Here is a 25,034-nt window from a genome sequence, read left to right on the forward strand (position 1 = left end):
ACCTTGTAAAGTGCCCTGGTGTGAGGTATCTTGCCAGAGACTTTCTGAAAATCCAGGTAGATGTTGCCTACCAGCTTTCCTTGTCCGCTATCTTAATGACTTCCTCGATCTCTTAATTTGTTAAGCATGACCTTTTTTTTAGAGGCTGTTTTGTGAATTTCTGATGGTCCCATTGCCTTTCCCAATGATCATATAAGACATCAATTATCCTTTGCAGTATTTTCCCAATAACGACTGCTAGACCGATAGGCTTGTAGCTTGAACTTTGAAGCTAGGAATTACACGAACTAGCTTACAATCTAAGGGAACAATCCGTGACTCTGAACTGTTGAATACACAGCCAAGGACTCCTAATGCCCCTGCCCTATCTCTTTAACCATTGTTGGATGGATATTGTATGGACCTGGAGTGCCATCAATTTTGAGCTCCCCTAATTCAGTTATTTCCTGAGTGACATTAGTTGTAATGTTGTTTAATAATGAGTGAAACTTGGCTGAGTGGCAGGAAGCAGTAGTGGTGAGTGGTTGTTGTTTTTCTGACTGGAAGAAGGTATATAGTGGGGTAGCCCAGGGGTTAGTTGTAGGACCCCTGTTTTTCTTGATGTGAAATAATGGCCTAGGTTTGGGTGTAAAGAGCATAATTTCAAACTTTGGATGAAAAAGGTGGGTGAGTGGGACTAGGTGATTTGCTGTTACAAAGAGCTGGCTTGGACATGATGGGCCGAATGGCCGCCTGCTGTGGTGTGACCATTTTATGCTTATATGATCATCTCTTCATCTGAAACATTGCATCATCTACAGGAATATAGAATAATATTGAAATTCAAAATATTTGCCATGAACTGAGCATCAGTTTGAATCTCCCCCACAGTATCCTTTAGTGGCTCTATGCATTTCTTAAATGGTGATTCGACTTTTGACAGCTGAAAAAAGATACTTTGGCTCTCAATGACACAATTACTATTACTCCCTTTATTGCTCAATTACTATTACTGCTCTTATTGCACATCATTTTTTTCCCCAAATATCTTCTGATTAATCTTATGCCAATTTTTCTGTCTTAATTGCATTTGAATTATTTCCCCTTGTCATAAAGTATGGACCTTAAAGTTGTGTTATTGGAGGGATTTTTTAAGATATCTAACTTTACTGGAATATCATTAGGTTCCTGCCTGGTGATCTTTCTGAAAGAGGCAGATGCTCCAGTGGCTGTTCCTGTGGTCTTGGAATATGCACTGAGTGGAGTTTGTTTGACGAATATGTTGCAATTACCATTTGACACTTTTCAATTTGTGAGCGTCCAAAGATTCAATTGTTCTGTTTAATTTTTATCATGCTTTGCATTCTTCGGAGTGAAATGTAATGAGGAGTAATATTATTGTTCTCATTCTTCCTTTCACTCCCAAATAGGAAAACTTGGAGTCTATGATGCCGATGGAGATGGTGATTTTGATGTGGAAGATGCCAAAATTTTGCTAGGCAAGCATATTATCTGATATTTAACATTTTGCATGGAGTTTTAAAGGTACATTTCTATTTGGCTGTTGCATGACTGACTGGTTGGTGTTACAATTAAAAACTAATAAGTGAAAGGGTGTGATTTTAAATTGAACAATTTATGATTTTCTTTCCCCCCCCTCACTTAGTGCACAGTAAAATTTGAGACTACAGGAAAAGCAAGGACACTGAAGCAATGCTTCTGAGTGATGCAGCAAAGCGTATATGTAATGCATTGTCCATTAGGCAGGGGAATATATATATTTATGTATATGTATGATTTTAAGATGATTAGCAAAATATTTTTTTCTAAACGCGTAAAATCATACATTCAGTTTTCACAGCACACTGGGGGTTGGGGTTGTTACATGTTGTGAAAACATTGTTCTTTGGATGTCAGGGTAATTTGACCATTTTCTGGAGCCATTGAAGGCCTAACAAATGTAGTCATGGACTCCAGGCATTGAGTTTTTGCTATGTTGCATTGGTTTTGGCAGTGTGGTCTGGCTGCAATCGGCAAAATTAGTGTAAAACATTGCAAAATTTTAAACACAAGTGATGTTGAGCATAAATTGAGTTTCTGCAATATTTTTTTAATGTTTTTAAAAAAAATAGTGCCAGATGCCAGCCCTATCCCCAAAACATTGGTCATGCCCCAGATCAGTAACATGAACATTTTGAGTTTCTGCTGATTTGTGACTGCTCGTGCAGTCTTCAAATTGAGCTTGTTTAGAATTGAGCGTGTTTAATTTAAGTGCAGAGGGCACTAGTAGGCATGTTCTTTCAAAAACTGCATATTATATATTAATTTACTAAAACTGACTCGTGTTATGAAACCAGTGAGTGTTCAATAGTCTTTAATAATTTTAAGTGAATTAAATTACATTACTCTCAGGTGGAGGGATATCCACTCTTTTTATATTTATTAAAGCTTATTCTGTGTGATGAAACCCATTTTCACATGTACTAAAAAAACATCAGTTTACCAATCCAGTACATTGATGATTTTTTTTAATGCAAGAAAAATAAATCATTACATTTCCATTATGTTGTTACATGAAAGATTTTACATTTGTGGTTATGCAAATTGGAACCACAACTTTGCTTCAAAAGACACAACTTTGTCAAGTTTCCTGATGAGTCCAAAACAGAAACTCTATCATGTTTTGTAAATCAGTGTCATAGTTTCTGTTTTTTTTACAACTGATCGAAGCTAGGTGAAATCTGCCTGAGTCGTGTGGGCTTCTGTAAATGGGTTCCAGACTGTTTTGGCATTTCTTGAGTTCCTGTATTACCATTTCCTGACTGGTTTCATTCGAAGGGTTATATTTGTCCTCATTGGGAAGATGCAACCTCGGGCCAATGTTGAATATCTCAGTTTGTCATTTCTTAGTCTCCAAATCATTGGGCTCCAATCCCTGCTAAGAAGATTCAAGCAACAATATGAATCCCATCAATTGAGAGCAGCCAGGGCTACCCATCTGAGTTATTCACGTCTTTATGGTGACTTAAGCGTTGTATTACTGGGCTAGTAATTTGGAGTACCTAAGCTTCGATTACAGTTTGAGAATTTGATTTCAGTTTTAAAAGAATATCTGGAAATATGAAGCTGGCTGCGGATTCCAAGTCATTTTATTAAACAAAACTCTTACTGGATCTGCAGCACGGAAACGGGTCAATTGGCCAAACTGGTCCATAAACCACCATCCGTTCCTCTTTATCCAACTCAATTCCAGCGTGGCACTGTCAGTATTGACTGAAAAAAAACTTTCAGAAAATAAGTGCAGATTCCTCGTTGATGTATCTCACTCGTGCCTTTATCCTTGCTGTTAATTGCAGTCATTTTAATTCCAATGCAACAGGAATTTTCTTGATTGACGATGCTTGATTATAGCTTGCTAATACTGAGAGCCTCCTGCTCTCATTAAGACAGTTGGGTGAAAATAACAGTTAATTATTGAGGAACTCATCTTCGTCTTGTTTTACTTCTAAATCTGAAGGCAATGAAACATCAAATGTTACATCTCATGCTGTAACATCCAATTCCTTTAGGAATCAGAAATGGAAAAGTATTTGGGATGCAGAATTTCAGTTATGTGGAGAGACCAGATTTGATATTTATGATGAGCTAGTTTAAGATTATTATTGTTTTGCCCATTTGTGTATTGTAGAATACGCAGCTGATGTGACACCCTTCACGTAGAATTTTTTTTAAAAATCGTTTTGTAAAAAAATTTCGAAATTGCCCAATGCTCATAGTTTAGAAATGTATGGCGCTACTGTTGCAAGACCATGTCCAGAAACCGTTCTGCAGAGTCAGCTGAATAATGTGCTGCAGAAGGTGTCTCTTCTATGTTAGCGAATGACACAGAACTGGAAAAGCAACAGTAAATCCACATGCAGGATTTATTTTATTTATTTTGCAATCATCAAGTATCAATCTAGGTGCTGCTTCTTCACACACCTGTATGCATGACGATGGTTCTGGTTCATGTTGTAGATTTATGTTGTAGTTTAGGCACTGTTGCATCCATAAGTGCCTGTGGAAAATCTGCTTTTCGTGGTGGTGTACCTCTAGAAGCAGCAGCACTACATTTGCTACATTCCGGGCCGCAAACAGTTTTGTGCTTATGTTGGCACCGCAACAAGAAACATAAATTAATCTGTACCTCAAATTAATTTACTCTTCCTTTCTCAGCATCACATGTCATCGAGGAGGCTTGGTGGCACAATGATTAGCACAGCTGCCTCACAGCGCCAGGGACCCTGATTCAATTTCGATCTTGGGTGACTGGTGGAGTTTGCACATTCTCCTCGTGGATCCGTGAGTTTCCTCCGGGTACTCCGTTTTCCTCCCACAGTCCAAAGATGTGCAGGTTAGGTGGATTGGCCATGCTAAATTGCCCTCAAGTGTCCAAATGTTAGGTGGGATTATGGAGATAGGGCTGGAGATTGGGCCTAAGTAGGGTGCTCTTTCGGCAGGTCAGTGCAGACTCGATGGGCTGAATGGCCTCCTTCTGCACCGTAGGGATTCTATGATTCTGTTCTATGATTACTCCTTATTATCAATTAAAAATAAGTCTTCAGAAGTGCTATTGAAGAGATTTTATTTCATTGATAAGCAAAGCAATTAAACCTGCAGAAGTTATTATGTTACATTATTGAAGTTTGTAATAGTTCTATGGGTAGCTTAGATGAACCAGTTAAGTCCCATAACTCTGATACAATTTTAACACGATGGGCGGACGTTTCCGATATTTTCAGTATCAGGCTCTGACTGAAACCTGGTGCGTAGCTCTTCAGCTGCACAGCCGAGTTATTTGTCCAGATTTTCAGTGGGCGTGGATTATGTCATCACTGTGATGGTGCAGAGCCAGCCCATAGAGATTGGAGCGCCATCTTTAAAGGGTGCCTCGATCACAGAAAGAAGTATCGGGGCATGCTCCTCTCCCTGGGGCTATACTTTGCGCCCCTGGGGGAATCCTCTCGACTGAATCTCCTTTTCAAAACCGGTTGTAGCCCTCGCCGAAGTGACGTTACGTTGGCGCAGTTTAAATATTCAGCTGAGGGGGGGGGGGGGGAGGGAGCATGTGGTGGGAGGGACTCACTAATTATATTTAAATGTATTAAACTGTGGTTCTTGCCCTTTGTGGGCATCGACCTTGTTCCGTCACCGGTGTCGTGGAAAATTGGGACATGAGATCTTGCTGGCGAGAATCCAATTTCCCGATTATCACGAGATTTTGCGCCCGCATCGTTATTTGTACTGAAGGCGGACGTGGGTGTAAAATCATACCTTTGTAATATTTTTTTGAATAGCTTCATGGGCAGCATAATGAAGCTGTTAAGTTCCTCAACTCTAATACAGTTTTAAAGCTCAACAGTGAAACTTGAGAATTATTATCTCATGATTTAAAACTAGTTTTCTAGGTGTGATCAATATGGTTGTATTTCATATGATATACGTAAATATCCTCTAATATTTAGTTACTGCAAGTAACAAATGTGACCTGCAAATGTAACCAGTGTTAAATAGGGTTCGGACACTGCAGTTTTGTGTTCTGCAGTGTTAAAAGGGATGCTAAACCTGTAAGACTGCAAAAATCACTTGGTTAATTCTTCCAATTTAATGCTTCAGAACTGTATCATTGTATCATAGAGCTTCAAATACAATGTGCCAATATTCTATTAGGATGACATGTAATAACTTTGGCTTAGAGTAACTCTTAACTATTTTGAGTAATATTTTTTTGATTTTTCTTCACTATTTTCTGTTTGCTCTTCTGTGTTCCTTCAGGACTGGAATGAAAATTGTCTCTGATGTAATCTAAGATGTATTTGAGTTGGTTATTATGCACAGTACCAAATTAAACTTATTGGTTTGAATTCGAGCTGCATTGCTCTAAAATGTATGTCCTCCGAATACATTAGATCTGGTCATAACGTTTTATAAAAACTATTAGATAAGTCTTGTTACCTGTGTTTCAAATATTTGAGAATGTTGTGAACCAACGGTACATGTTGAATGTTGTACTCAACTGGATTCTATTACTCTAGTGTACAAGTGGCAAAAAATTGTGTCGTCAAATCCAAGTGAGTACACTTCCTGATTTATATCTATTGTAGTCATTGCCTCAGAATTTGAATTCTGGTCCTCCTGTTGTTGAGAATCTTGGGCTATCATAGTTGCATCCTGGGGAAAAATGTTTAATTGAAATACCTGTTGAATAGAATCTTTGCCTTTACTCACTGATTGAATAAGCAAAAGTATTTTTTGTTTGTTCAGGGGTTGGGGCGTTGAGGGTGGAAAAGGAAGAGTAGAAGAAGGAAGAACCAGAATTCTTTGTGACAAGTAATGACCTGTTTTTATGCTGTAATGCTTGGATATTCACATCCCTGTTTTCTCGTAAATAAAATCAGATGTGGGATGAAGAACCCTGCAGTTCTATATTCCTCCATTTCTGTCTGACCACTTCTTTCTTTCTTTTTTCTCTCCTTTTCCTTTTTATTCTTATGTAGGCCTCACTAAAGGTGATGGTAGTAATGAACAAATTGATACACTCGAGGAAGTCCTAGATATTATAACAGAGGAATCCTCAGATTGGGTTTATGGTTTCCTCTCATTTCTGTATGATGTAATGACGCCTTTTGAAATACTAGAAGAAGAAGAAAATGAAGCATCGGAGGATGTTGCTGGTACGTCAGAGAATACAGGGGTTCAGGGAAAAGAGAATTGTGTAATACTGGATTTGCAGAACCAGTAGCATTCATTCTAATATCCTACATGCATTTGAGGGGTAAAGATTTATTTGAAGAGCAGGGCAAATAAATTTGAGTATAGAGGAAAAAATGGGAAGTGTGTCAAGGTTAAGATGTTACATGATTTCAGCAAATGAGTTTTAAGATGCACCATTTAAAATGCTTGTCAAAGCACTGTAGTACTATAAATAACAGCAATGGACAGTTACAAAATATGTGAACATCCTTAGTTAACTCAACAATAAGGACTGTTGATTGTTTATATGAAACATTGATGTACATATGAAATGTTGTTATAAATCATCTGGTTTTACAACCAACCAAATTCTTTCTTTGGCTGTTTGCCATAGGGAGTGGGTAAATGCTTACACACGAGTGTAACTTACTACTTTTGAGTCTGCTTTAATGCAGCCAAATTTGTGCTTGTGTTTTTTTTTCTCTGTATTTTTGCACTAATGTTAACCAATAGAGAGCTGTTGGTGTTTGCCATCAGATTGGCACATTAATGGTAATATACTAACAAACAGAACTGACCACAGCTTAATTATACATAGGCGACTTTGCATGTTTACATAATGTAAAAAGGACTTCTGTTGATCTATTTATTGTTTCAATATATAAGAATTATTTGTTTTGTTTGTACTGTATACTAATGTATGAATAAATGAATAGTTGTATCAATTTTTTCTGGTTGTAATGTCAACATAGCATGAGAAATGTGCAATGTGGTATCTTGAGTAACATACTAAATTAGCATGTCTGATGTAATGTTTTTGACGTAACTCCGTAAAATGATACTTAAATAAATAAAATGTAAAGATTTGATTTTGCTTGCTGTTATTTAGTAATTGTTTCAGTTGCATTAAACTGCACAATGCTTTATTGTGCATTCTGGTGGAAGGATCTGGAATTCTCAACTCCAATCCCTGGTAAATCATGGATTTGATGACATCGGTCTCTTTATCTTTTTTTAACAAAATGCAATAATTTAGACTTAAAAATAGATCCAGTTCTCTTGACATTTTCTGAATTTAATTCTATGCACGTAGTTGCTGATTATTCCCAAATATAATAGTGAGCACATTATAAGTATGATAAATGGTACATTGAGAATGATAGATGTAAAATGTCATGATGCCCATGTTCAACAATGGGACTATGAGGAAAGGGGTGTTAAACATTTCTAATTCCCAGCAAGGTTTTGAAAGATTTAGTAAAGTTGCTGCAGTCGAAATTTTGAAATATTCAATTGGAAATGAATTTTTTTGAATTTTTCATTTCCATCTTTGGAATGGTACTTGCTTCCAGCAGTGGTGGAATTAGTGTTCTGCTTTGTCTCAGAAGGATGACAAATGTATGATTAATTGACCAATGCAGGGCTAAAGTAATTTGAAGAGAATTCCATTCCATGCAGAGCAGGAACACAAATAACTTCATTTCTTTTGTAGCAAAAATGATTTTCATATTTACATGTTTTTTATTCAGTGCATCTTTTATATTTCAATATTGTACTATATTTTTGCTTGATCATGCTGAATTATTTACTTTGATTTGAGAGTTGAAGTTTTGGCACTTGATCCAGAGATCAGTGAAATAATGTATATATTTGTTCTTGTAACCACAACGTTAATCTAATATTGGAGGGATAGAGAAATGTGCGTTCTGAACTTTAAATGTTCTCTGCAATGGAACAAAAATATTCAGTTTTCATTCATACATGATGGGGTGTTTGTGGATGGACAGATGGCAAGGGTTGCACGGTGTGCTCACAATATGTTGCAAGTACAAATTTGTATATGATTTGACATTGAGGTTTTCTTTAATCCTCAATCTGTATTTGTAATCTACATTTTACTAATTGATCATACAACATTGTTTTGGTTAAAAGATTAATAATTGTTTACCTTTTGGTTACTGGAATCTTGAATAAAAGGTTCATTTGAATTTTGTACTTGGAATTATTGTAACATGAACTCCATCTTTCTTTGAAGTGTTTGCAGCATCATACTTGTATTAAGTCGAATCAAAGGAAAATTTTATTTTTCAGGAACAATAGAATGAATGTGTTTCACAGAAATGCTTATTGATTATTAGGTTTGGAAAAATCTTTCAAACCAATGCTTTTTGTTTTACAAACCGAAGCATTTTGAAATGCTGTCCAAAGTGAACCCCTAACATGGTGTCTGAGTGGTAGGAAACATGTTCACATTTATGATCCTCTCCCATGTGAGCTCCTGGTCTTATCTGAGGCATTGCATATGAACAACGTGTATAGGTGGCTTCTTCCAAATAGGAGCAAAATATTGGAGTCACGTGAACTGCTCTTTCACATTGTCTCCGACTTAGATTTGTATTTTGTGAGCAATAGGAAAACTCAGCTGGTGATGCTATAAGGAAAGACTAAATCATTCTTGCAAAGCATCTTTATATGTCTCATATTCCAAATAATCTTAAATTTTTTTTGGTGCAATTCTTGTTAAACAATCCTGATTGCGCTTGTGTTGTCCAATTGTAGAATCACATCTACGGTTGGACACTGTTTTAGTTTTGCAAACACTGGTTGGGCACAAGTCAGTACTTTGCCTGTTGCGAACAGCCAAAATGGTGTACTGTTTAATATTATCTGCCAGTTGTTGGGATGGTGTTAATCCAGAACTTAAATTTATGTACCACATTACTCATTAGTGCGATAGGCAGAACAGCTAGCTTTACTGTTGCTCCAACTTTTGAGACGTCTTACCCTTCGAGGGTAATTTGCCATTTAGAAGATCTTTATTGCACTGAAACAAAAACAAAATGCTGGAAATAACACGTTGGACAGTTTGTTTCTCTCTCTCTCTCTCTCTCTCTAGAAGTGCTGCCAAACCTAGTGAGAACATCCAGCATTTTCTGTTTTTATTTCAGATTTCACACATCCGCAGAATTTTGCTTTTGTAGACCATATTGGTATCGTAGAACTCTATTGTGCTGCACCAGTTAGAATGGTATCGTGTATAAAGTCTTCTCCAGATAGCAATTTTTTTCTTGAAGGGCTGTATAAAGCCTAGTAATCAATCTAATTTTGCACACTTCCCATCTGCTCCAGAAATATGAATGTTAAGAACAGGACCCTATAATGCTACTCATCAGATGGGTGAACTCTTTGAAGAAGATTAAAAAGATTTATAGTAGTGTGGAGTGACAGTGACTGGTCCAGTTTTAAGATGGATGGTGAAAATAGGAAACCCCTCTGTGCATTAAATTCACCCTTTTGTGTGGGGTTGATGTTCATTTGCTTCCTAGTTTTCAGCAACGTGTGAAGAATTGGGTAAATATTTGCTAGTTCTCTGATTAGGTCTAATTTGATAGTTCTCTGAGCTGGAAAAAGCACAAAAAACTGAATGGCCACCTCCTGTGCCATAACATTCTATGATTTCAGACAACTGCGCATACCTTTATTTCTGTACAGGCTTTTAGACAATGTCCATTGTAAAAAGTGTGGCATTTGAGGAGGTTCAGTTAATGAGTTAACCACCTCCAAAGTAATCTCTTTAATATGAAGTGTGCTTTTGTGCAAAGGGATTCAAATTTATGGGGGAAACTTTGAGCCCACATTAGCCATACACTTCGAGAGAGAATTCCAAAACTCAATTCTACGGAGAGATCACGGTTCCCATTTTTTTTGCACGCCCACAGAGGACGAGACTCTCATGTTATTGTTTTTGAATGTATTTCAATGTAATTACCAGCCCCGTCACATGATCTCCCCTCACCAAATATTCAAACCTTGCAAAGTGACGCCAAGTCGGTGAGGTTTACAACAGATTTTGATAAGACGATTCCCCGTGGGCGCAAATGTGTATAGTCCCTGGAGGAGGGGGAGAGGGACATTCATGGGCTCTGGCACTGCCAGGTTTGCACAGTGCCAAACTCTGCAACGGGAGAGTGCCGGTTAGGTACTCTGGGGAGTCACACTGACCATGAGGAAGAGGATGTTTCCCGTTATGTGGTTGTGGGGGTCGGGGGGGGGGGGGGGGGGGGGGGGAGAAAAAGCGCAGAGATCATTGAGGGGGGAACGTGCGGGGCAGGGGGGTGCGGGTGGAACTTGCGGGGGAAGGGGGTGCGGGCGGTGAGGGGGAAAATTGCAGGGGGGAAATGGGTAGTGAGGGGGAAAACTTGCAGGTATGGGGGAGAGCGAGCAGTGAGGGTGGGGAGGGCAGGCGGTATGGCGGAACTTGTAGGCATGGTGTGGAAGCGGGCAGTGAGGGGTGTACTTTCAGGTGCGATGGTGGGGAAGGGGGCAGTAGAGGTACCTCCTAGGACCCCAGCCAGACTGACAGCATAAACACGCTCACTCAGTTTTTTTTTGGAATGAAAGCTGGTCTGTGCAGCTGGAGAGCTACACACTAATTTTCAGTGTGGGGCCTGACAAGTCTGAGCCTGACACTTTGAAAGAGACAATGGGCAGAATCCTTGTAAATGTTTTCCAAACATAAATTAATCTCGAGCTTTTTTCTTGAAGATTTTTTTATGTATGATCTGATATAAATTTAAATAATTTTGTATCAACAAATAATCTGCAAAAAAATAGTTCTGTAAATCATTTATATTGCAGTCAAACTAACCACAAAAACGAACAATGTGTTGCAGTTGTTTTTGTGCTCTATCTCCGCATGGTTTGTAAATGTTTTAAATGGGCATTGCAATTCCATTTTCAAAAATAAGTGAAAACTTATATTCCTAGAATAATTTGAGAAGTTTACAGTTTTTCTCAGCACTGCACATATTAATAGTGCTAAAATGGTTAATTTCATGTAAAAATGGTGTTTTACTCAATAATGCATCCAATTTCAGAAAAGCATATTGTTGAATTCATGACCAATACTTTGTCCATATTTGCTTTTGATGGTTCCTTTTACAATATGATATTTTTAGTTGGGTTTGAAATTCCTGACTCAGAATTCAAAGCCAGTGCTTAATGTATAATTCTTGCTGCCTTGTCTGCCCATTGGATTTGAAGTTTGCATCATGCTCACTGGACTATTGTGTGTTTTAATTTGGATTTGCATGAATATAATAAAGACAATCTAAACTAGTGGTAAAAGATTGTTGGCATCTAAGTGGCTTAAAATGGAGCTTATTTCAGTCAAGTAATTGATTTTATACGTCCGGGTTTCCCAAACTTTTCCAGCCACGGAATCCTTTTGATCTCTCGAGTACTGAAGGAACAAACCCTTAGAAACATTCCTATTGTGTTAAAGAGCCAAACAGAAAATTATTATTTTTAGGCAATAGGTACAAACATACCAAACTTAATTTATAGAAGGCTTCTATTTCTTATATGTATACATTAACTATAATTAAAAGTTCTCTTGTTAAAAAAACACACTTGGTTCTTACATTTTGTCATTTTTAATTGGAAGAGGGCTACTGGAATGCTGGATTTGCATATTTGATACCCCCGTGTGCATGTACACACTTGCACCTCTTACTCACTCATGCCCACACACACACACATGCGTGGACACACACCTCTCATGCCAACACACATGCACGTGAGTGCACACACACCTCATTCATGCCCATATGCATGTGCACACTCAACTCACTTATGCCCACACACATGTACACGTACATGTGCACACACCTCACTCATGCCCACATGCATATACATGTGTGTACACACACCTCTCACTCATGCCGACACACACACACACACACTCACCTCACTCTCACACACTCACTCACTCACGCACACTTCCCTCACTCACTCATGATCACTCAGCCCTCGCCCACCCCCTCGCCCTCTCACCATTCCTCCTTCTTTGTGCTCAACCTGATTGATATAGTTCCCAATTCTGTGCTGTTTCCAGCTCAGAGGCTTGTTTCTGGAAAAGCTAGCCTCCAATTGGATGAGGTGAAAACAGCAACAGTCTGGCCTGCTGCATAACCGAACCCAGTTTGGGAACCCCTGTGATATGTGATCATATGTAGACTGTTAAAAGTTTGATGCAATGGTTCTCCGCATGTAACTTCGCACTGGTTATGCCTGAAGGAATCCTCCACACTTGATTGTTATCAAAATACATGGATTTTCTTTTTCCATAGTTCAGTATTCAAGATTCCTGTTAGGCAGAAAGGTTCATAATGCAGTCTTTGCTGTGTACAGTTCGGTATTCTAGCCTGGGACTTTTGGTTTTCTCAGATGCAAATTAAATATATTTAAATAAAGAATTATTAGTATTTCTTGTGAAAGTTGAAGTTGACATAATAAAAGATTTTTCTTGCTTTAATTGGAAACACTAAGTGAAAATAGAAGCGACATTATGGGGAAACATAGGCCCAGAGTTTCCTATACTAATAACAGTGGGGATGTCAACATCACTATTATTACTGGATAAATCTGGCAGCAGTGTTTTGAATCCAGTCGTGCAGGTCAAGGCAGAAATTTGGAAGTTGCTGTCAAGTGAAATCTAGCTCCTCTGCAGGCTGCGTGGTTTGCAGTCGGCACTGATGGATGACCTCTGTGCTGCATATTCCAATGATGCATGTATTTTTGCTCAAAAGTCAGATGGAAAAGTTAGAGCTTGTACAATCAAGAGTAGCTGAACTTTTAATACGTAATATATTCTGTTGAGCAACCTTTCTCTGGCTCTGTAAAGTATATATTTGAAGTGTGCAGTCTCGTTCTCGGAGAAAAAAATTATATTCCAGATTTTTAAAACTTAAATTTATTTTTCTATTTAATGCTGCTTCGTTAATCCCATATGTATGCCCCAAACATTTTTCTTCTCCTTGTTTCCTGTTTGCATATCGTGAGTATTCTTCAATCTGATTGTCCTGCTCACAGACATCACAGATCCCTGCAGAAGACACTGAATTCAAACAGGCTGGATGATTGGAAGCCTCTGATGACATGCCCACTAAAAGTCTTATCGGCAACTATGTCAGGTGAATGGCCATTCCCTTGCCACTCACGCCAAAATGTGGGCCAAAATCATTGTTTGGTATTCTTTGAATAGAACAGGAAAAATGCACTATATGTGAAAGAAATCTATTTGGTGAAATTGTTGAGTACAGTGTAAATTCAAGTAGCAATAGCAGGTTTCAAACTCTTGAGGAACTTGACCTTCAGGTCATGTCCGAAGCCATGAGGCTTAGCATATTATGGAGCCCATCCCTAATTGGGAGCAAAGAAATAATTTTGGTTTCCAGTGTGACAAAAATGCTTTTTGTTGAAGGATTATTGAACTCTGCAGGCCAGTAGATGTTAAAATTTAGCTGACAATGGCCATTGTTGTCTGCACTAGTGTTTTATTTTTTTAAATGGAGAATAGATTAGAAGTGATTTTTTAGCATCCAATAAATGAGTGTTCGTGACAAAGACTTGATGTTGTCTTTGAGGAGTAATATGATTGACAGTCACTGGGTTACATTTTTATTGGAACTAATTTCATCACAGGCTCCTTATGTCTATTAATTTTGAAGTTTTTTTTTTTTTTTGTTGTTGCTCATACCGAATGGTTAATTCTTCCTGTTTTCCATCTCAGCTGTAACCAACATGTTAAAATTATTTGACATCAGTCAAATCGAGCACTAAATTCAATCGCCTAACCAGGTGTCAATTATCTTCATGCATCATGAACATTTTATTAGCATGAAGCAAAGCACAGTATCACATTTTGTCTTCTCCTTCAAGGGGCACTGTGCATGTGGGTGCCTCAATTTGTAAGCTTTACAATGATTTATATTGTTGGAAAGGTTCAGGACTGTGGTTTAAAAATTCTTTTTGAAATTGACTCTTCAGTTAAAGTAATTGACAATTAAGTGTATTTTTCCTCCTTGTAGTAGAACCGGGAGGAAAAGTGAAAGCAAAGGAAAAGGCTAAAGAGAAAGGTACTTTGCTGAAATCCAGTACCTGCAGAGCTGGTTAGCGGTTTTGGATTTGTGAGAGCATGCACTGCATGAATGTGACCATTAATGATGAATTTCATCTCTCACCAGTTGCATATTTTTCCATTTATGGTGTGCAAAGACCTAAAGCCCATTTTCCCACAATCCAGTTTCATCTATTCAGGAATAGTGACCAGGAGCCAGGTAGAAAAAATTGGCTAATTTGAAAGAAGTTGGGAAATGCTTTTACAAATTGATTTGGAGTGGATGGATGCTCAGCAATACTGCAGTAGAATGCGAGTGGAATACCTTTTTCAACCGTAAATGCAGTTTAAACGATCATGGACATGAATAGATTGCCATCAAAAGATTAATAAACAAATAAAAAGTAAAGTTAAACTGAATATTCTGAGAAACCTTGTGGGGACGTCAATGAAACTTGCAGAAAATTATTAAAAAGCTGATCAAAGAGATATAAAAGAGCATAGCTAAAGATACAAATTATAACCCTGTAGACCGTTTCAATCATCTTAAGGAAGGCAGAAGAGATGAAAAACATAAGATTCTAACAAGTTTGAAACCGAGAATAAACAGGATATGGTGAACGTTCCGAATGGGTAACTTAATTTAGCAATCTGAAATAAATTATATGGAAATCCTCGATAGACTTAGTAGGAAAAAGTACAAATCTTAAGGATAGAAGATACATTATCCCAAATAGAGACTAGGGGAAAGATTTGTTAAGTCAGTAGACAATCAAAGATACCAGCAGATTAGAAACTGACTAATGTGATACCAGTCAGTAGAATTCATGCAGAGCACTCTAGCCAGAATGAGCATTGAGTTCATCTCCGATCACTGAATTGAGAAACTTTGAAGAATTGAAGATAATACATGGGAGAGGCTGCTCTCTAAAGGTCTGTGTTCAGAAAGATAGTTTTTTTAGGCTTTTCTAACTTGGAAACAAAAGTCATCTTGATGCTGTTTTTATAGTTTATATACATATTACCGAGTGTGACTACCGGAGTAGGACAAATGGCCATGAAGCTCAAATTAATACAAGGCAAATTTAGAACCAATATCTAAATTCTTCATACATGATGATCATTCAGTAACATAGATGAGGCAAAGCTCTGGATTAATTTCTGAGCTAATTGAAATTTGTAATGAAACTGTAGCATTGTTTTGAATTGAGGAACTAAAATGAGCCCAAAAGCCTTCCACATTTGTAATTACCTTGTCATATGGATTCCTGCATTGATGGCTGCTGTCTTGATTTTATAGTCTGTGTTCTGTAATGACCATTTCTAATGACTTCTGGAGAACCCTAACTTGAAACATTTATTACTGTATGGTAGCATTTTAAATTGCTCTAGCATTTACAAAAGATAATATAGATAGATACATGCAGTATAAGCATATATATGTTTAAACTATAGAACAAATGCTTCATATTTCAAAGGAATTCACTTTTTGAGTAAAATAGTGGATATGATTAAATAGAAAAAGTGGCAATTTCGTGAAAGAAGTCACACATCCTGTTTTCAGAGATTCTTGGCTTGCTCTTTGGCTTTAAACAGATCAATGCATTTTGGCCATACCTGATTCACCTAACTAAATGGATGCTTCTGGATTTCATGGTATAATTCATGAAAGTATTGGTCACTTTTTGCAACGAATAAAGATTTAATCCAGTTTACTTCCCATTGAAACTACGTAGTATGGCTCCAGTCTGTTTCAGGACAAGTATGTTAGGGAATTAGAGGCAGGCTTCCAAGAAATAATAGCTTACACTGTGTTGCCTTTTTTGTCTTCACTAGCACACCTTGAAGTCTTAATGCTGAGTGAGGTTTGTACTTCAAGCCAAAGAGAGTGATGAAGTAGAGAAGGAAATGTGGATAGTTAGAATGTGTTTGATAAGTTGCCACAAAAGAGACTGACTGTAAAAAATTCAATATTAAAATAAATACCCGCATGGATAAAATGTTTGAATAGGAACTGGTGCTAGAGTAAATGCTGTTGCTTGACAGGTGATGGGTTGGAAAAGGTGTACAACATTTGCTGGTGCTGAGTCTATTTTTTAGGAGGGGATGTGACACACAAAATGGAGTCTGCAAGAGGCCTTGAGTATATTTGCAGAATTGACTAGGTCGTTGATGGTTGTGATTTAATAATGGTTATATGTAAAATAATAGAGCGAGTAGGGAAAACAAAGAATGGGTGTACCTTAATGGAAAGATGCTGAAGGGTGTACATTCCCTCAAAAGCAAAAAACATTACCAGTATAATTAGCAATGGTCATTATATGTGGTAAGCTAACAGGTATGGTGCACAAATATATGGGAAAATTATAAATAGCAATAAAGGGATAAAGAGTAATTAGTGCAAAAGGCATACGAAAAACTAACTTAGCCAGGATATCAAAACTATAAGATAATAGTAACGGAGAATGTGGGTCCATGCAAAACTGATACCGATGAGACTAGAAATGAATAAGAAGAAAATGGCAGATAAATACTTGGGAAGATGTCAAGGAATACTAAAAAGCCAAGCAGGGAGAGGATGGTTGGTGGCAGGGGAACAATGATTTAATCGCATTGTTTTGTCTTGAAAATGTAGCATGGTGGGACTAAGGTTTAAATGTCCTGAATCTGGTATATTCCACTCCAGGATATTAAAAGAAAACCTGAGGGCATTGGAGGTACACAAGTCATTTTCCAATGCTAGCTGGATTCAGATAATGTCCTTTTGAATTGGAACCTGTCAAATGTTTCTCTATTATTTAAGAAGGAAGAGATGGAAAAATACATGCACTTGTCAGTTTTATAGTAGTTGAGGAAATTACTGAAGCTAGTCATAGTGATTGACCACATGGGCAAGTGCTGACACACTGGCTGAATGACCTCCTATTGTGCTATAACCATTCAATGATAACGAGCCAGCTTGAATTTGTGATGGATATTTAATGTGACTAATGTAATTGTGGTTAGGTTTTTGTCTGTGTACTTTCAATAAGATTGATAAGCCAGCACATAATAAGCCCAATGAGAAGTAGTGCAATTCCAGATTTTGTTTTAGGAAATGAAGCTGGGCAAGTATATGAAGTGGCAGTGAGGGACCATTTTGGGGATAGTGACCATAAAATAGTTAAATTTAGCATCATTATGGAAAAGAACAAAGAAGTAAAAGTTCTAAATTGCAGGAAGACAGATTTTGTGAAGTTGGCAAGTTAACTGGATACAGCTACTGAAGGGAAAACTGTCATACCAGTAGGAAGCATTCGAAAGTGGGATTCGATTGACACTAGCCATATCCCCATTAACAAAACAGTGATATTGCCAAATCTAGATCCCTGTGGTTATCCTGAAGCAGATTGGGTAAGACAAAAAGAAAGTGTAATACTCTAGAAAGCCTACAGGAGTCTAGAAAGTACAAGAGAGGTTTAAAAAAAAAAAAAGAAAATGGAAAAGCAAAGAGAGGATACAAATAACTATTGGCATGTAAAATCCGAAAGAAAACCCAAAGACGTTTTATCAGAATGTGAAGAGCAAGAGAATAACTAAGGAAAGGGTAGGGCCTATTAGAGATGTACATGGTAACTGCATTGAGGCAGAAGATGTGGGTAGAATTCTTCAATGAGTCGATGTCTCTGTCTTCACTGAAGTTAAAGAGGAGGATTGTGAAATATTAGCTACAATAAGCATGATAGGAGAGAAAGTACCAGAGGGATTGACATCCTTGAAGGCGGATTAATCGCCATGACCAGATGTATTGAACCCCATACTGTTATAGGAAGCCATTGAAGAAATAGAGGATGCTCTTGATGATTATTAGGCTAGGATTGTTTTCCTTGACCGGGCTGAGGGGGGTGACCTAATTAAGGTGTACATAATTATGAGGGGCCTAGATCAGGTAGACAGGAAAACCTGTTTCCCCTAGCTGAGGCATCATTCACCAGGCGACATAGATGTAAGGTGATTGTGAGAAGAATTCGAGGGGACATGCGGAAACACCCCCCCCCCCCACCCCAAGAGTGGTGGGCGTCTGAAATTCACAGCCCCATTGGTAGTTGAGGCAGAAATGCTCAACTCGTTTAAAGGTACCCGTACCTGCACCTAAAGTGCTGTAACCCTCGAGGCTTCGGATCAGGTGCTGGAAAGTAGGATTAAAAAGGACGGCTATTTTTTTTTTTTTGTCGCACATGATATAGACTGAATGGCCACTTCCTGTGCTGTAACTTTTTTATCGTTCTACGGTTTCAAACAAGATATAGGCATACAATGCTGGTGTGAAGGTAATAAGAAATGCCTATTTTTATTGGTAAGGCTGTAGAGAAAGTACAGCTGAGATTCACCAGGGTACTGCCAACGATGAGAAACTATATTGAAGATAAAAGAAATGGCCAGGTAGAATTATTTAAGAGTTTTATTCTACAAAAGTAGGAAGAATTCGGATTAGGTGAACATGGTTAATGTGTCAGTAATAAGGAGCTCATGAAATAAAACATGTCACTGAGGGGCAAGTTAGGTGATTTTTAATCTTTTTATAATTGTGAGTACGGTTGCTGCATTGAACGGTTGAGGCATTACATAGTTAACAGAAAAGCAGAGGAAGACTATTGGAGAGAAAACGGGCAGTAGGATTAGTTATAAATTGTCTTTTATCTTCTAAGAGAGCTGGCATAGACGCAATGGACTGAATTACTGCTCTTGTGTTACACACTTATTCAATGGTGCAGTTTCATGTGCTATTGGAATACATTTGCAGATGCGATACAGGTTCAGGCAAGTTTGCATTGTGTGAGAATGGGCCATCGTAACAAGTGCTACTTTTCATTTTTTTTAAATTAAGCAATATCAGCAAATGGAAAACTGATCTGGCCCAATACAGCTTATTTACTTCAACAACAGGCTTCCAGATAAAGTGTCATCGGCAATGAGTGATAAACATTGCAAGTTGGATATGGAATGTCTTCAAGAAGACACAAGTTAATTCTGGAGTGGTGATGTAAATGTGCTTTAAGGGGGAGATTAGGACTGGTAATAAAGTGAAAACCTGTGTCAGGACAAAGAACAGTGGCAAGATTGAAGATTATACAAAGTAGTAAGATGAAACCAAGGGCATAATAGAGCATGACTTTAAATAATACAGCTTTTATTTTTAAGAGCATTGTGTGCTGATGGTGTACTTGTTGATAAATGGTCACAATTCTAGTATCATTGTGTTGAGTGACTAATTTAATTAGATAACCCACAGTATTCCCAATATTTCATCAACCCCAAGAGTAACAATGTAACACTCAAGATATTTCATTTTGATGGATGCCAAAGAGAGATTTTAAACTGGTTATAAAATGGATTTTAAGTATCTTGATGGAAGACTGAGGGTATTACAGAATGTGGAACCTAGTGTGTAAAGTTGGGAGACGCATCGCGGTTCAGAGGAAGGTTATGCCTTTTGAGACGGTTGGGTGGAGCTATGGGGATGTACAAATTGGTCATTTTAAATTTGAGACATTGGGAAACTCCGCCTGAGGCAAGATTAGTTGTTGCTGGAACTGGTTTCGGTTACTATATGGCCAGAGAAAACATGCATTTGTGTAGCTTCTAACATGATTTCAGGATGTACATTCAAGTACAGTACTTTTTTGTAACCGTGGCAAATGTTGCAGCCATGTTTCACGAGCAAATTACCTGTAAATGGTGATGATTGGTTTAGTGATGTTGGTTGAGAGGGAATTTCTGTAATGGATGCTGGGAGGAACTCCCCGACATCTTTGAATAATTCCATGGGATCTTTTATCTTCATCTAAGAGAGCAGACATGGCTGATTAACTCTTTAGCTAAAAGACAACTCTAGCAGTGCTCGTCTGTACTAAACTGAAGGGCAGTGTAGATGCCTGTTAACAAACTTGATAATGCACTACTTTGCTTGTATTGTGTTTGTTTCTGATTATTGCATCTTTACCAAAATCATGACACGGGTTTGGTTTCTACTTGCATTTTACAGGAACCCAGAAACAAGTTCTTGAATTTAGAAGAATGTCAGATTGATAATCTTTTAAGTTGGGCAGTCTGTCACTCTGCTTATTTAGTTTAGTATAATACAGTAAAATAAGAAGCCGACTTATACCAAGGTGCTTCAATGTGCGATGCTTCCTATTGTGCACCTGTTCTTCCTGCAGGCTTGCTGTTTGTTCCTAATCAAAACAGCCATGGATATTTGGTCAATTTGTGTACTCAGTGGTGTTATTATGTATGTCTCTGCAAGGATAGTAACTGCATGAGTGCGTGTTGATAGCATCAGCATGTGTTCGAGCTATTAAATTACCAGTTTAGGAATGTCCAGTTGAGATGGAGGGTGAAGAATAAGCCTTTCATATTCTAGCAGGTTTATTTCTGCAAGATGTGAACAAAGGCCAACAAAAATCAGTTTTAAAATTGCCACCTCAAAGCTATTCTCACCATATTTGTCCTTGGGCTAAGCTGCTCAAAATATTCTTTCCAGGCACTGCTCAACTTTAAAAGGACAATATCCACAATTTTACTGTTTAATATTAACTTTGTCAAGGTGACTGAAAACCTCATGTGCATCATTAAGCTTTGCTGAAATCTTAATGATTGGGATTAGCGCATATTTTCAAATCCAAAATGTTTATTCTTGCATTTGATTTGACTATAACTTGCCAGACAAATTAATATATTGATTTCAAAATAGCTCCTGGCATTGATATCAAATCAGAACTACCCCTCGCATAATGCAGTATTTACAGAATATTTCATAAGACATTTGTAGTAGTACGATCTACAAATTCAAAATACTTTTAGAATGTTGTCAGAAATTCTTATGTTTCTGATTTACACCCCACCCCCTCCATCCAAAAATATATGGAGTAGACTCCATGACTCTTTTTGTGAAAATATTCCTTCCAAAAGAACAGCTTTTCACTTGCATTTTGATTTTCTTTAAAATAATAAGTGAAAGAAGCATTACAAGAGCTTAAAAAGGCAAAAGAGAAAGCTGCAACAAGGAAGAAACCTCTAAGAGTTGCTGAGGAAGAGGAGTCTAAGAAAACAAAGAAAGAAAAGGCAGAGCGGAAAGTGTTAAAAATGAAAAAGCCTGTGAACAAAGCTGAAATGAAGAAAAAGGGGTCTGAGAAGGAGAAAAAAGACACGGTTGAGAAAGTCAAAGCAAAGGAAAAGCCTGAGTCTTTGAAAGAGAAGGTTAAAAAGCTTTTTGAAAAGCTCAAAGGTGCAAAAAATGTGCCTGTGAAAGATCAGAAGGAAACCACAAAGAATCTCAAGGTTAAAACTATCAGTAAGGAAAAGGGGAATAAGAAGTGAAGTTATCATCACAATGTGTGCGATAGATTGTTCGAGCTACTGCCTATGTTGACCTTCACAGTGACAACAATTCAGTAGAGCCCCTCAACTGTTTTACCATGCCTTGCTGGTATAAAGTGATTTAATTGCACCTAGTAGTGCTTTAGTGCTTGAACTTGAACTACTTAAACTGATCGTAAAAATATATTTTTGGCTAAACTGAACTTGGTTTTCTGAATTTTGGTGGCAGTTCTCATGTAACTAATGAAAATGGTGAATCTGAAAAATACTACACAGAACAGGAAATACTACTTTCCCATTATCTACATAAATGAGACTTTGTTTTTAAGTGGTACATTAAAATTGAATTCTTATTATTAAAACATGGCGGAGATTCATATTTCATGAACTTGCCCTCTGTTTACAATGCATCTTTAAAATTCTTATGAAAACATCAGACATGAAACACAATTTATCTTGCCATCTGTCACCTGACTGTTCAAAGTTCTTCAGATAACGTTTTGAAAATATCCAGTTTGTATAAATTGCAATTTTTCAATTAATCTGTACTTCAGTAAAGATTTGTTGCTTCTCGTGTTCTTCCATTTAAACTTCAATCCTGAACCTGTATTGAATGACAGGCAAGTAATTATACGCTGTTTGGATTGGGACTAGCAAAAATGTTTTTGTTCTTACACCGATGCTGTAAAAGAAACTTTTATTGTAAAAAAAACAAACTTTTATTAGTTGTGACGTTGAGTGAAATGGTCGATCTGTATAACTATGATAACTCCTGTACAGTTTTTAAGGGAATGCCAGAAAAATATTTCTTTCTCTCTCTCTCTCTCTGCATAATATTAAGCTAACATTTTAACCTCTTGGAGAAAAATAATCGTTTGGTTTTCCATTGCATCGCAAGTTATATTTTTTAGATGGGGCTAATTTGATAAAATTGGCTTTGGCTAACAACCATGAGAGTTGTCTTTCTCTTTCTTGCCCCCTCCCCAAGAGATGTGGTCTAGTTGTCTGAAGATTATTGGATGAGCCCTGGATATAAATAAAATCCAGGTTGTTTGCCCGAGATGTCGATTTAGGCCAAAAGTAAACTTGCTTAAAAGTTTCAAAGAAAGGCAGCTTTGAAGATTGACTCATATGGGGTTTTCAAGAGTTTTCTTGTATGGAAGTGGTAAAACCAGGATTTATATTGGATGTCCTCGGGCAAAGTTTATGCCAACCTGAACAGAGGTTGTTTTCTTGATTAAAATGTGGTGGAATTAGATAGGCCCCTTGTAGATTTATAATACTCTCGGCCTTTGGTGTTGATGGTGCAGCATAGATTATGCTCCTGTACTTGATTGTAATGTGTTTCTCCCAACTCTTTGGCTTTAAACAATCATCTAATCATTCTGCTCTCATGTAAATACAAGATCGGAATTAGCTTGTTTGGGCGAATTTGCTGCAGTGCAATTGAGAAATAAATTAATGCTGTAAATCACTAAAATGAATCCTTTAGAATTTATGAATGAAAGCTAGAATGTGAAACTTTATTTGATCACTGCAATATCTGAATATTTTTTGTGAAGTAAGATTGTTTATGAATTTTTATTCTAAAGAATGACCCCCTCCTACCCTTGTTACATAATGTTTTTGTCTTTCTAAAACAGTGTTGACTTAACCATGAGCAATGCCATCAACATGTAATTCTGCGTGGAGTGGTAGTTTATATATATTATGAGTCTTCTATATAAACATGCACTTACCTTTATTAAAATTGCTTCCTATGCAAAAGATTTTTAAATCTTGCATTTTGTTAACCTTCTGAAATGGTACGACTGATGACACATGGTCTCAAACTTATAAGGGGAAACCTTGGGCGGGATTCTCTAATAATGGGGCTATGTCCCCACGGCTGCGTGAAAACGGCGGCAACAGCTCCGGCGTAACAGCCCCCAAAAGTGAGGAATTCTCCCCTTTCTAAGGGGCTAGGTTGCCGCCAGAGTGGTCCCCGAAGCCCCAGCCAGCGCGGAATGGCCTGCGTGAGTTCGCGCATGCGCGGAACGGCCGGCGTGATTCCGCGCATGCGTGGGGGTTTCCTTCTCCGCGCGGGCCCCCGGGCAATATGGCGGAGCCCTACAGCGGCCCGATGATGAGTAAAGTAGGCCCCCACGGAACCAGCTGGCCTGCCGATCGGAAGGCCCCGGTTGCGGGCCAGGCCACCATGAGGGCACCCCCCCCCCCCTCCCGTCCCCCAAGGACAGCCCCCTTACACCCACTTTCCACGTCCCGCTATGTGGGAGGTGAGTAATCCACGCCGGCGGGACTCGGCCAAACTCGTCAGCCCATCGAGGCCCGGAGAATCGCTGGGGACCGGCCCTTATTTCTGTCACTGCACCCATATCCCCCTTTCCTTTTTGGAGTAGTTGAAGACCACAAGAACTAGGTGCAGGGTTAAACCGTTTAACTCATTGAGTCTACTTTGCCATTTATTACGATGAAATCTGATTTCCTTCCACAACTCCACTTCCCTGTTACCAAGGTTTTTTTTTTTTGCATTTGCCTTCCTGACCCCCCAGCTCAATCTGCTGCGGTTCAGTTTTGGGCATGTTCACTCCACAACTGTCCTATGTGGCATGACCTTGCTCCTGCTACTAGTAATTAATTACCCCTGTAATTACATCTGCCAGCATTCTTCCCTCGTGTCCCAGTTTGACGTTGGGAGCAATAAATTTCCATTCTCTACCCACCCTTCAAGCCTTTGATCAGCTCACAGCTGGAGAACCGATTAAAACTTTGGGGTTGTGAACTTGACTACCGTTCCATTTTTATTCTAAATATTTTGATATATCTATACAGGGTGCCACAGGAGGGTTTTGAACCTCCTAGTTGCTGTACCAAGAGGCCCAACACTTCTCGTTATCAAACAAATGCTCTACACTAATTTATGATTCAACACTTATTACATAAACTTCAATAAAAAAATGCTATGCATGTAATTCTTCTTTACAAATAATCACAATTGTGCCAAGACTCTGCTTTGGCCACGTCTATATTATCTCATTAGAACTGGTCAGGTTCTTTCTTCTCC

General features: G+C 38.1%; 2 protein-coding genes across 19 annotated transcripts in view; both read left to right on the forward strand.

Annotated features, from left to right (window-relative positions):
* unm_hu7910 (un-named hu7910) overlaps positions 1–25,034 on the forward strand; it is a 275,063-nt gene that overhangs the window by 84,024 nt on the left and 166,005 nt on the right. For all 18 annotated transcript variants that reach the window (XM_072467698.1, XM_072467699.1, XM_072467685.1 and 15 more), the window contains one exon: positions 1,410–1,478. In XM_072467698.1, the coding sequence (XP_072323799.1) occupies positions 1,410–1,478 (69 nt within the window). The remainder of the gene's footprint in view (positions 1–1,409; positions 1,479–25,034) is intronic.
* On the forward strand, positions 1,410–23,739 carry LOC140385491 (uncharacterized). The gene is made up of 4 exons (XM_072467708.1): positions 1,410–1,524; positions 6,516–6,692; positions 14,583–14,630; positions 21,606–23,739. The coding sequence occupies exons 2-4, from the start codon at positions 6,635–6,637 to the stop codon at positions 21,968–21,970; spliced, it is 471 nt and encodes a 156-aa protein (XP_072323809.1). The 5' UTR covers positions 1,410–1,524; positions 6,516–6,634; the 3' UTR covers positions 21,971–23,739.

The sequence above is a fragment of the Scyliorhinus torazame genome, chromosome 11 (assembly GCF_047496885.1).
Source record: "Scyliorhinus torazame isolate Kashiwa2021f chromosome 11, sScyTor2.1, whole genome shotgun sequence".
In the NCBI taxonomy this organism is placed as follows: Eukaryota; Metazoa; Chordata; class Chondrichthyes; order Carcharhiniformes; family Scyliorhinidae; genus Scyliorhinus; species Scyliorhinus torazame.

Coding starts and splice junctions, on each gene's coding strand:
- LOC140385491 (XM_072467708.1), top strand. CDS start 6,635: ATGACGCCTTTTGAAATACTAGAAGAAGAAGAAAATGAAGCATCGGAG. Junction 6,693..14,582: donor AGCATCGGAGGATGTTGCTG/GTACGTCAGAGA, acceptor TCCTCCTTGTAG/TAGAACCGGGAGGAAAAGTG. Junction 14,631..21,605: donor GGAAAAGGCTAAAGAGAAAG/GTACTTTGCTGA, acceptor TAAAATAATAAG/TGAAAGAAGCATTACAAGAG.